The following is a 12,671-nucleotide window of genomic DNA, read 5'->3' on the forward strand; positions in this document are numbered from 1 at the left end:
CCTTTTGAATCTGTACCTCAGTTTTTGCAAAGAGAGCTAAGTTCCCCCAAGTAAGGAGAAACATTGAGGAATAAGAGACTCATGAAAGAATGAAACCCTTCATCCTGCTATTGATCTGGATGAAAAAAAATTTTTTTTTGGCTCCGTCTGCTGTTTGAAGGGGACGTATGATGAATGTGGTAGGGCACAGCCTTTCAGGTGTCAGTGAGGCTGTTGATCTCAAGGGTAACAAAAAAATTTTGACTTCAGTACACCATGCAGAGTTTATAAAGTAAGGTATAGATCTCACCTTGATAACACTTTAAGCAAATCAGTTGCCATATGTGGTTCAGTAACAATAAATGAATTTAATTTGCATTTTTTTGTAAAAACACCAAGTATTTTAAAAAATTTCCTTTTCTGACCATAGTTATTTTATTTGTCTGAGTCTCTTTGTGCTGGCTTGAGAATGTATAGCACTAATGACCAGGCCAGGAAATGAAATTGCTTCTGAAGTTACAAATAGTGCACAGTAAATATTGGAGGTGTTTCCTTCTTGGTTTTTTTGTTTTTTTTAATATAATTCTCATTGTGTGTGGGAATTAGTCTCAGGGATCAAAAAAGAACTAAACCTTTACATGGTCATTTTAGTGAGTCTTTAATATCATTGTACTGTAAATTCAACATACCTTTATTTCACATGGTGTGTTAATATTTTTCCCTTTGTTTTTCATTTGTGTGATACGAATGACCCTGTTTTTTTTTTTTAATTTCCCTTGAAACATCATTGTTTTACATTCTGTCCCTAGGTGGTTTTGTTGAGACATCATTCACCTTTCTCGATTTAGCAGGCCTGGACCACCACTTCAGACCTTTGGGTGGTACTAGAAAATCTGGTACAGCCATCATTGTCTTTCTTGACTCCTTGACCTGTAGCTAGTGCCACAGACCTAAGAACAGTTCATCCCTAGCTGAGCCATCATCATTTAGACCTAATGCATGCTTAATATCCTACTGCTTAGCTCTAGATCTGGTAGATAGCACAGTCCTTCTCAAGTGTGATCATTATTGCTTGGGGGCTTAAAGAGTTTGCAATAATCCAATCTATGATTCTGTGATACAGGAATATATGGACAAAGGTTGCCTCCTTTGTTCTCCAGGTGTTCTCCAGGTGAGCTAGCTATGTCCCTGGAATGACAGGTATAACAGGTATAGAGCACTTGATTTGGAGTCAGATGACATGAATTCAAGTTCTGACACGGCTGCTTACTTTCAACGTAGCTTTGGGCAAATCACTTAACCTCATGTTTCCTCGACTGTAAAATGAGGGTGCTGGACTAGATGACCTTTAAGTCTTTTTCCAGTTATAAATTGATGGTCCTTGGATCCCTTGCAATACCTGCATTTCCTACACCCAGTTCTTTTTAAAAAGTGATTATTTTGACTCAAATCATTAAAAATGTTTCTTTTAAGTGATTCATCAAAGATTCAAGGGCATCCCATTTAAGTCTTTTTTGATCACTATCACCTTTGCCAATTTTTTTTGCTTGAGTGTATGCAATAAAATTATCTGTTTTTAAAGTTTTGTACCCCAGGGTCTTGTCTATATATGACCCTGAACAACCCTGGTAGTCTCTTAAAAGAATATGAAAAGCACATGGCCATAAATCCAATTTACCAAGTTGTTAATCACAATATAAAATCTTTTTTGGGGGCCCTTCATTGTCCCCATCACCACACCTGCCCACTATGCTTGTATTGCTATAATTGATGTAGTATATTCTCAGGGTTGTAATTATTTCTTTCTTGGAGTGGCCAGAAATAGTTTTCTATAACATGTAGAAAAATCGACACACTGTTGATTTTCTTACTCCTGTAGATATTTTTTCATCTGGATTTTTTCTTTGTTGCACAAATATACCATTATAGATTTCCAGAGATAGAAGGGGGAAAAGCTACCTAAACTTAATTGTCTTCTTCCACACTCATAGCATTAATAAATTATAATCATTGCTGCCACTAAAAGCAAGAGATGTAGCCCAGTGCTCTCTTAGGCTGCTGGAAAATTCTACTTTTTTTTCCCCCAGAGCAGTGAATTGGGGGAATTGATCAGCAATCTTAGAGAATAAAGACAGTGGATCTACTGTTAAAAAAAAAATCTGGAAAAAAATTGGAGTTTAACTAAATTTTCAAGAGTCATAGAATCCCCAAGGTGGTTCTGACACAGAATCTTGCTTCAAGTCAGGTCTATATTTCCTGTAATTTTCAAAAAGCATTTATTTAGTGCCTTGACAAGGTGATGACGTACAAGAAGGCTGTATGTTGAGAGCTACATGGGCAAAGTTCCTGCCCAGGATTTGATTTAAAATATAATCTGTCCTGCAGAGAGAAATAGCCTAATGCTCTTCTAAAATCTCCTTGGGGGAAAAAAAAAAAAGAGAGAGAAGAGAAAGATTCTCTAAGTCTTATTTATGTTCCACCATCCCACCACTCATGACCAAGATGGTGTGATGTGTTTTTAACCTAAATCTTTCAATTTAAACTCTTTTGGCCTTGCCTTAAGAGTAACCTGGAAAGCCACCAAGTTCTACCAAAGGATCAATCGGTTGGTTGGAGACAGATTCTCAAAGATTAGTTCTAAAATACTTCATCAATATAAAAATATTTAAAAGAAGCCTTTTGAGAGTCAAAGTGGTTTTCCTAAGAAAACCTAAACCACAAGTTTTTATCCCTACAAAAATAGCTATCAGAAGACATACATAGGGGCAGCTAGGTGGTACAGTAGATAGAGCTCCAGCATTGAAATCAGGAGGACCTGAGTTCAAATCCGGCCTCAGACACTTGACACTTACTAGCTGTGTGACCCTGGGCAAGTCACTTAACCCTGTTTGCCTCACCAAAAAACAAAAAAAAACAAAACAAAAAAAAAGACATACATACATGTTTGATATTTATGGAAAGCATATTTATATCATAAAGCCTGTTGAAAATATAGATGGGAATATGGACTGGACTTGTGATTTCATTGATATACGGAATTCCCAGGTGAGCAAATTTTCTTCTATCAACAAACCTTTTCTATAAATTATAGCATTAGAGAGTTTCCTAGAGCAATAAGAGGTTAAGTGATTTGCCCAGGCTCACATAGGCAGTACCTATTAGAGGGGAGACCTAAACCCAGGCTTTCCTGGCTGACTCTCTATCCATTCATTACAACAAACTATCTCAAACCTTGGAAATAATAGTCCAAAATAGTTCATCTGTTCAGGGGAGAATGGCCCTGTAATAAGGTATCTAGACAGGTAGAAACTTGCCAATGTATTATAACACAAGTTAAAGGTTTTTTCTTGAAAAATTCATAAGTCCTATGGGATTTTTCAAATTATTTTAATATATTATATATTTATTTTAACCATATAGTTTAATTATAATAATATAATTTCATCTAATGTTTTTATATATTTATAATATATTATGATGTTTTAATATTATAATATTTTTCAAATTATTTTTAAAAATAAAACAGCAAAAAACTAGTTATTTTTTTAAGAGACTACTGAAAAAAATTTAAGAATAATGTGGAGTCCTTGTAATTGTCAGTATTGAGGAAAAGAATTGATGCTTGTCTCATAGGCAAATACGTGTCAAGATTCTATGATTTATTCCTCAGTATAAGTTGATGTGTTCCTCAGTATAATGGAACCCATGTAACAATGAGCATGAGTGAGTTCTTTTCTACTCATGGCACGCTAGACTTAATTTTGCCATTTTGATCACTATTATCCCCTTCTGACTAAGCATGTTACCCTTTGGAATTATTCTAATATGTTTTGCCTAGGACCAATCATAAGTTATGATAATCAAGACAAAGAGATATCATTTCACTTGTTTGACTGTTTCTCTCTCTTGGAAGGCATATTTGGAGGCGGGCAAATAGTTCATTCATGCTGTGTAAAACTGCTCCCAACAGTATGGGATGGTGAGGATGATGGTTCTTTGCAGTCTTATTTCAGAAACTAGATGCTGTGTTGGCACAAACCTTCCACACCTTGAAAGAGTTTCTTCTTTTGGACACTCAAATGTACTATTGCTAGCTTCCTTTGGTGTCCTGGGAAAATTACATATCTAGTTGTTAGAAGCTACCACACACACACACACACGCCCCAAACCTTCGTTCAATATGTTATCCGGCTTTACCTAGAAGAATAATACTCACTTGTTTTTGGTTCAGGGGGTCACAATAGTGGTCATCTTTATGATTCCCATTGAGGCTATCCTAAATACTTTAATCCTTCTCAAGGGGAGATTTTCCTCCATCCTAACCCTCTTTCCAGGGAGAGTGAAGTAAGCACATTGTGTTATCCTTATACTCTATGGTCCCTTCAGTTTAATCTACTCATATCCCAGTTGGTTTCGCTGACACAGAAACTGATGTCCCAAAGACTGGCTTTGTTTGTCCTACCAAAGAAAGGAATTTCCTGCCCAGCCTTTAAGTTACCCATCAAACATCCACTGAGAGAACTGTGCTATTTTAAGTGATCTAGCAGTAGAGCTGAATCCATCCAGACCTAGCTTTCCCTTACATGTGCCAGCTAGGAAGCTTTGGTCATGCATGCGGGCTGTCAATTAGCATTATCTCCATTTGTTTTAGATCCAGACAGGCGGTCAGTTTCAACAATGAATCTTTCGAAACATGTTGATCCAGTCATTAGCAAGCGGCTCTCCTCTTCATCGGCAACATTACTAAATTCTCCAGATAGAGGTACAGTCAAAAGGAAAATTTTCAAGTGTTCTGTCTTGTTACCTAATGGCTCTTTTGCATATTTACAGCTACAGTAAGCATCTGAAGTTGTTTTCCTTCCCCACATTTCTTAAATAGGAAGAAAAACCTCCAAACTAAAAAAAGCAATAAGCGCCGAGCAACGTTTTCCTTGCCGAGAAGAACATTTCTCATTTTAGAACTTGGCTGAATGATTGTATTTAGCACACACGGTGAAAACGGTGCTCCCTGTCAAGTTTTTAGTAAAAGAGTTTACAGCGCCAGAAACTACCCACTTTGTCCACAAAAAATTCACATGGCCTTTTCTGGGAACATTTATTTGGGCTCCAGCCACGTGCTCATTTGGCTGTTCTTCTGTACTATGGGAATGCCTGATTTTGAATTTCTAAGCCTTACTTCAAGTGGTTCATGTTGGTAGATTTCATTTTTCCAGTTTATTTCTCATTGAACCAGACATTCTTTGTTGCATTTCATGTGTCCATGCTCTTGCTTTCAATGTCCATTCATTTAGCCTTGAGATTTGCCTTTAATTTCCAGAATGTCTTCATCTTTGCAAACCTCCAGACAAATTAACCAGTCATGGCCTTCCAATGAGCAGCATTTCATTCAGATTTTGAGTTGCTTTCATTCCAAGGATTTACAGTACATGAGATGTTAGCAGTTAAAGTTTATTTGTGAAACAAAATCTTATTTTGCCTATGCATATACCATAGAAGGAAAAAAAATCCTGCTTCTTTTAAAGGTATATACTATTCACTTTTCGCAAGCTGAGCTATAAGAAATATCAAGATTGACTTACTATGCAATATGAAAACATAGCCTTTTAAATACACATCACAAGCTGATTATTTTGAGAATTTCATTATGAAACTGGAAAATGTCAGTGTTTGTAGTCTTCATGTATATGTATAAAATGTATTTGTGCTCTATAGTTGTGTATATGTATATTTCCATACTTTTTGTATTGTATATTGTCATATCATGTATGTCAAATGTTAGAATGTTATAAAAATGTTGAAAGTTGCTGTTAACATATTACTTTTAAATGTTTGAACCTAGAGAAAAAAAAAAATTAGTGCTCCTCTTGTCCTCTTTTAACCCAAACCCTAATTATTTCTGTTTCCAGGTTATTTAAATTTACTTTCAAAGATTAACCTTGATATATGATCTAGAGCCAGAGGTGGGGAACCTGCGGCCTCAAGGCCACCCATGGCCTTCTAGGTCATTTGGTAAGGCCTTTTGACCGAGTCCAAGTTTTACAGAACAAATCCTTTCCTTAAGGGAATTTCTTCTGTGAAATTTCGATTTAGTCAGAGGGCCATACTTGAGGACCTAGAGGGCCACAAGTGACCTCGAGGCTACAGGTTCCCTACCCCTGTATCTAGACAATATGGTTAAATGATAATGATTTCACATATATTCATCCTTTCCACATTACAGGGGGTTAGGGGAGAGGTGCCCCAACCATCCAGAAAATCTACTTAAAAATTTTTGGCCCTCCCTTCATACCAGAGAAGTCTGAATTATTATGGTATTAAAAGGTGAAATATGTTGATATTATAAAATATTATACATGTATTTTATGCATTTTTGAGTTTCTGAACTTTTTCTGTGTCATCTGCTGGCCTTCACATGTCATCTGTGGTTTCTGCAAAACTCCTCCAAAATTTCCATTTAATGTCTTATGCCGACCTGCAATGTATCAAAATTGCAATGGGGAAAGTCATGATGTAGAAGAGATAACTGTATTAGTGGGAAGGATCATGAGTTCAAACTCCTTTTTCCAAATAGTATTTGTAGTTGCATACAAGCCCCCAAGCCCAATAAAACAACTGAGGAAAGCTATCTTTTTAACCATATATCTTTACTTCCTATGGACTTGATGATCTGTTCAGCATGTCAGCATATATCACCAACCTTCCCTAGTGCCATGGCTGGAGCTGTGAGGAGAACAAGAGGCTGGGTGACTTTTCCTCAAGTCATCTACTTAGTAACAGTGCTGAGCTGCCTGTCTCAGTAAATTGGATTGTGGATAGAGAGAGTCCTATATATAACAGAACCTAATAGGATAATTTCAGAGTCATAGAATCTGAAAGCTAGAATGGGTCTAAGAAGTTATTTGGTACAATCTCTTTCCCCCTTCTGCCCACCCCACCTCTCCACTCGCTTTACAAATGAGGGAAATGAGGCAGTAAGAGAAGGGATTTATAAGGTCAAACAGGTGACTAAGGAGCAATGACTAAAGCACATGTTTCCTCTATGCTAGCATACTGCATTTTAAATGACTATCACTGATATATTTCATGAGGACCCATTCTTAGAGGACTTTTCCCTAAACATAATCGTTTCTTTTTGAGGAAGGATTATAGAGAAGGCTTTGGGTTTTGGTGGCAGGTGAAGATCAAGTAACAATTTATAGTAAGGATCAGGAAACAGTAAACTTAAAATTAACCATATTTGAATGAGCAGAGCAGAATTAAGAGACTGAGTACTAGGCATGGGTCTAGGAAACAGGACAAGACAAAAATAGGCATTAAATTTAGTAGGTCCTTCCTCTCTGCCTCCTTATTAAGAGAGCAGTGATCACTTGTTGAGGCTCATGGGTGAGATGAGGCCAAAAGGCAGGTTCAGGTTTTCCAGGACCCCCAAACAAAAGTTCAGGTGGTAGGAGTAAGGACCAGTGTCAAGAAGCCAGGTTACCTCCTTACAATGGATCTGAGGAAGTTAAGGGTTTTGTCTTTGTTTTTGTCAAGAGACATACATTTAAACTAATACCAATTCATTGAAGTTTTCTGAATTTGTACTTCACTCCTAAAATGGTAAGTATTCAGATAGGGAGGAATTTTCTTTTTCTCTTATCTGTGAAAGAGAAGTTGTTGCTCTAGGTATATTACTTAAAATCATTTTTATTTATTCATTGAAGTGTAATAAGGCAACCCAGTCCAAGGAGACATAACTGGAAATGCCATAAGGACTCATTGTTAAGTCCTGATCCAGTGGCATAGAGAAACTTTATTGCCCACCCTCATGTCTTAAGTCCTACACCTATGCTAAATTTCATATTTCCTAGTCCTACTTTGCTTATTCGTGTATGATTACCCTTGTGTCCACTGATTCCTGCACCCTGGTGTGTCTTCGTTGGTTTTTAATACTCTCCTCACCTTGAGAACGTGATAGCCCACCCACCTGCCTAGTTACAGAGCATGGTCCTTATAGTCTAGCTTAGTCAAGTAAATTAGTGTTTCTTCTGAACTTTGAACCTTTAAGAGAGTGTTATAATAAAACTTCATTGTAATAGGGAACGAATTGAGAAATATTCTTTAAAGAGGGATTGTGATTTACCAAAGTTTGGGATGGGTTGTTTTTGGTTTTTTGTTTTTTTTTTGTCATTGTAGCCACAAAATAGTTTTAGGCACTAGAAATCCTTAGATTAAAAGCTTTTAATTAATTTCTCATCCTTTTTGATTCTTGTTTAGCAAGCTTTTAATAGGAGAGACATATTGAACATAATAATAATAATAATAATAAAAATAGCAGGCATGTAGATAGAGCTGTAAGATTTTCCAAGTACTTTACATTATCTTATTTCATTTGATCCTTACAACAACTTTGTAGGTATTGCTATTATCCCCATTTTCCAGATTAGGAAACTGAGGCTGAGAGCGATTAAGTGACTTGCCCAGGGTCACATACCTAATCAATGTCTGAGGCAGGATTTGAACTCATCTCTTCCTGTCTCCAAGTTCAGGACTCTAAGAAAAGCACTCTTTTTTGAAATAAGATCAAAGACATTTTTACCTGCATGGACTTCAAATTAGCAACATTTCCTTCCTGAGTAGATGGAACTTTTAACACTTTTTCCATACCCAGAACTTTATACAATTATTCAGAGAGATCTGGTCCATTTCCTCCAGAAACTTCTGGTGAAACATAAAATCTGTGTGTCTTTTTTTTTAAATGCCAATTGTCACCTCTCTTTCCAGGCCCCTGAATAGACATATTATAGGGGTGGAAACAGATTTTTCCCTTGGAAAATACTATCCATACTGTAAGTAGCTTTAGAATGATAGATTTACTGTCTCATAAGTTTAAGGCAAATTAAATAAATTTTTAAATTTCTCCATTTTAGGTAAAGACTTCAGGTAAAGGAAAAAAGAAAGAAGTGTATACAATACGTCATCTTCTTAATTCTTAAACTCAAAGTAAGCCTCTAGAGGTTATTTTAAGAGGAGGAAAGAAGCACAATACACTTTTTGACCCAGCAATCTCTCACACCAGCATTATCATATATTATTAAATGATGTCTTGGGGTCTTACATAGGATCTTTTTGAAGTAGTGTTATAGGGACAGAGGAATCCTTATGGATCCCCATTAGCTCCTTGGAGAATCATATATACTTATTGTAAAGGAGCTATTTCATCAAAAGAATAATTCCTATCATAAATGACACTTGAGAAATATTTTGCATAAAAAAGAAGAGATAGGAACTCAAACTGTTTTGGGGTAAGAGAGTAGTGCAGAAATCCTAGATTCTGTCTGTGGATTTTGTCACTGTATAATTTGTGGTCAAACATCTAGTTTTTTGTGGCTCGGTTTTTCCATATATAACTTGAGTTGATATCCACAACAAATTGCTACAATGTTTGTTACAGATTAAGAGAAAATGTGTGTTAAACTTTGCTGGAGGAAAGAACGTGGTATGCTAGGTAAAACACTCTTATTTATTAACATTATGTTCTCTGGGATACTTAGCAAAATATATGTGAACTCTTAATTAGCTACCACCAGCAAAATTAGCACCATATTGATACTTTAAGGAAAAGCCCAACACAAATGCATGTTATTAGAATCTAAAACACAGCTCTGTATTGGGGGGGGGGGCGGTTTTTATGGCTTATATTTTAATACTATGCATTCAGTTATCTTACATTCATGGAAAGGCTCTAACTGCAAAATTTTACAAATTAGATGAGTGAGCCAGACAAAATAATAAATCCATGATGCTATGTCACACTTTAATCTTATTTTGATGGGTACAATTTAGCTTTAATTCTGCACCAGTAAATGAATGGCCTGTAAGGAAAAAAAAATCCTTGCATAGAAGCAAAGTCTTAGTTCAGTACGTGCTATAGTCCTTAGCCAGTTTATCTTTAATGGGAAATGGGAGAGAGAGTGAGCTTCTGGAGGGAAACAATTTAAATATTTGAGTTACAGCTAAGAAAAGTTGAGCTCAGCAACTAGAAAGAAAAAGTGGAAAGACAGAATTTTCAGCCTCTCCTATATTCTCATTCTCTTTCTGCTTCACTTCCTTGCCACCCCCCAACATTTAAAATATAATTATGTGTTGAAAACCTTCAATTAATGCAGTTCACCTTTTTCCCATTAATTTTTTTTCCATTCTAGTATAATGTATTCTAATTTTAGGCTGTAGTAGTTTCCATAGAGATTAGATACAGAGTTACACTGTCATTAGAGTCTAAGCTATAGTCACATTCATTCAGTGGGGTTCACAGAGATTTCTAGATGTTACAACTGCATTTTTTTATTAATGTTTTCATGGAGTTTTATATAGTAATTACTTTGACAATTATGACATAGTTTAATTATTGGAATTCAGTCCGGTAAAGCTCAAATTTAACAATGTTTCACTTATCCCTAGTGTGCATATAGAATGTGATGAAAAAAAAATCAGGGTTGAATTCTTTAAATATGTGCTCGCATAATTATGCTTTAGGAAATTGGGAATTCCTTCCTGTTGTTGATGTCAGAATCATCATGGCTTTCCTCATAGTTTTGTCCCAGATAATTTCCTAATGGAAGTCAAGTGCCCTTCCCTTGGGAATCTGGCCTTAAGACATTAACCTAAGAAAATTGGCTCTGGAAGCATAATTTAAAGATGGAGGTATACCTACTTCTTTTGATGCTGAGGAGTCACTTTCAGTTACTCAGCCTGAGTTTATTAATCACCTACTATGTGCTGGTCACTGTTCTAGGTGCTGAAAATACAAAATCAAAACAAAATAGTCTGTCCACAAGGAACATTCACCCGATTATACTTTTTAAAGTATAGTTTTCAAGACCTTCAGTGCTTTTTAAACATTTTAAGAAGTGTTGAAGGGGTTGTGAGTGGAAAAAGTTTAAGAAGCCCTAGAGTCTAGGAGACTACATTCCCAAATACAAATAGGGAATCTTTTCCATTGGGTCTTTGAAGGATCCCCTCATGTTTCTCTTACCATCTTTCAGGGAAAATAATCCTCATGCCTTCCTTAAAAGGTAGTCACCTGAACTTATCTAGGCAATAGAGCTTTAAGAATTGAGTGATTTTGTGAAGGATCAATAGTATTTCTTAATGTTGGCTATCAAGCCTTAATTGTTATTTCAGGCTACCTCTTTTAGTATGATTTTCACTGGAGGACTCAGGATGTAACAGTGGCTATCTGCAGAATTATTATTTTTTTCAAATTGGCTTATGGCTATTGTGTTTCATTTTATCTTATTCTAACAGTAAGCCTTATCCTCCATCATAAATTTGAATGTGGCTTGAAAGCCAGACCTAGAAAGCCCTGTCTATTATTTAAAATCATAACCATGACTGTGCCAAATAGATAGATGGAAATAGCAGTCTGTCATTTTTAAATTGTGTTCAAATGTTCCTCTTATTGTTTAGATAAAAGCTGAGGAGTATATGTTTTGTCATATACTTATATGTGAATGTTTTCTCCCCAACTAGAATGTAAGCTCCCAGAGGGCAGGGGTTGTTTTAGCTTTATCTTTGTGTCCCTGGCACCTAGCACAGTGGCTGGCATGTAGTCATTGCTTAATAAATGCCGGTTGACTAGCTGACTGAAAAGCCCTGGAACAGGTGCTAGAAAACCTGGGTTCTAGTCCCACTTTCCTACTTCTTAGCTGTGTAGCCATGGGCAAAGCCAGTCCTTCTCTGAGCCTCTGTTCCTCATTTGCTCCTACCTCACAGGGTTGTTGTGAGGATTATTCAGATAATATACTTGTAAGGTGCTTTGTGAACCATAAAGCTATTAGAAACAGAAGGTATGACCGTCTAGTGGTGTTCAATAGAATCCTTTTCATTTGTCTTTTTTTTTGTAAACTCTGATGGAAAATCTTCTTTTACTCTGGCAAAGCCTTTGTTGTGGCTTATTATGCAATAGTGGATTCAATCTACTAATCTACTTGGGTGGGGTAGTGCACAATACCCCCACCTGATGCCTGGATACCTTAGATAGCCACCTGCCTAGGGCAAGTGATGGCACCTGCTAAGCCTACAGTCAAAATGTTCATTCTGTTTGTGGAAGGAGGCAGGAGGGGAGAGACCAAAAACAGATAGGGATTAGCAAAGTGCTATTTGGGTCAGCTACCTAGATTTAGTGGCAGCCAGGAACCATGCCCTGTTTAAGGTAGGTGATGGAATGGATCTATTTCGATTCAATCATTATTGACTGGGACCCCTTTTACAGAAAATGCAACCGGCTAAGCACTAGGGATACAAAAGTGGATTGTTTGATCCTCTCAGGAACCCCTAATGGTGATGTTCAGCAAACTTCACTTTTCCGGATACCCAAGTGTCATTTCAAGACGCGAAGTATGGAGATAGTAGCAATAATGTGCTGAGTCCCCTCATCTGTGGAAAGAATGCCCTCTAACATCTTGCTTATGTGGTGACATTTAGCTCGCCGCCTGCAGCTCAGCCCCTGGGAGAGCAGCATTGTAAACAGACTCCTGACGCCCACACATTCGTTCCTGGCCCGAAGCAAAAGCACCGCTGCCTTGTCTGGAGATGCAGGTAAAACTTAACAAAGTGGAGCCTTCTGGGGAGAGCTGAGCCATCCTTTCAAAGCTTTCTAAACAGCCATTTGGTCTAATCAAATTTCAGCTTTCTCTGAGGTGCACCTCGCC

The 12,671-nt window shown here is 36.9% G+C and overlaps 1 protein-coding gene across 5 annotated transcripts in view; it reads left to right on the top strand.

The window, feature by feature from the left end:
* The window catches only part of MAP7 (microtubule associated protein 7), a 235,568-nt gene that overhangs the window by 179,148 nt on the left and 43,749 nt on the right, over positions 1-12,671 (top strand). For all 5 annotated transcript variants that reach the window (XM_027850724.1, XM_027850727.1, XM_027850723.1 and 2 more), the window contains 2 exons: positions 4,631-4,741; positions 12,445-12,558. In XM_027850724.1, coding sequence (XP_027706525.1) covers positions 4,631-4,741; positions 12,445-12,558 — 225 coding nt within the window. The remainder of the gene's footprint in view (positions 1-4,630; positions 4,742-12,444; positions 12,559-12,671) is intronic.

Source organism: Vombatus ursinus, unplaced genomic scaffold (assembly GCF_900497805.2).
Source record: "Vombatus ursinus unplaced genomic scaffold, bare-nosed wombat genome assembly UNPS02009132.1, whole genome shotgun sequence".
Lineage (NCBI taxonomy): Eukaryota > Metazoa > Chordata > Mammalia > Diprotodontia > Vombatidae > Vombatus > Vombatus ursinus.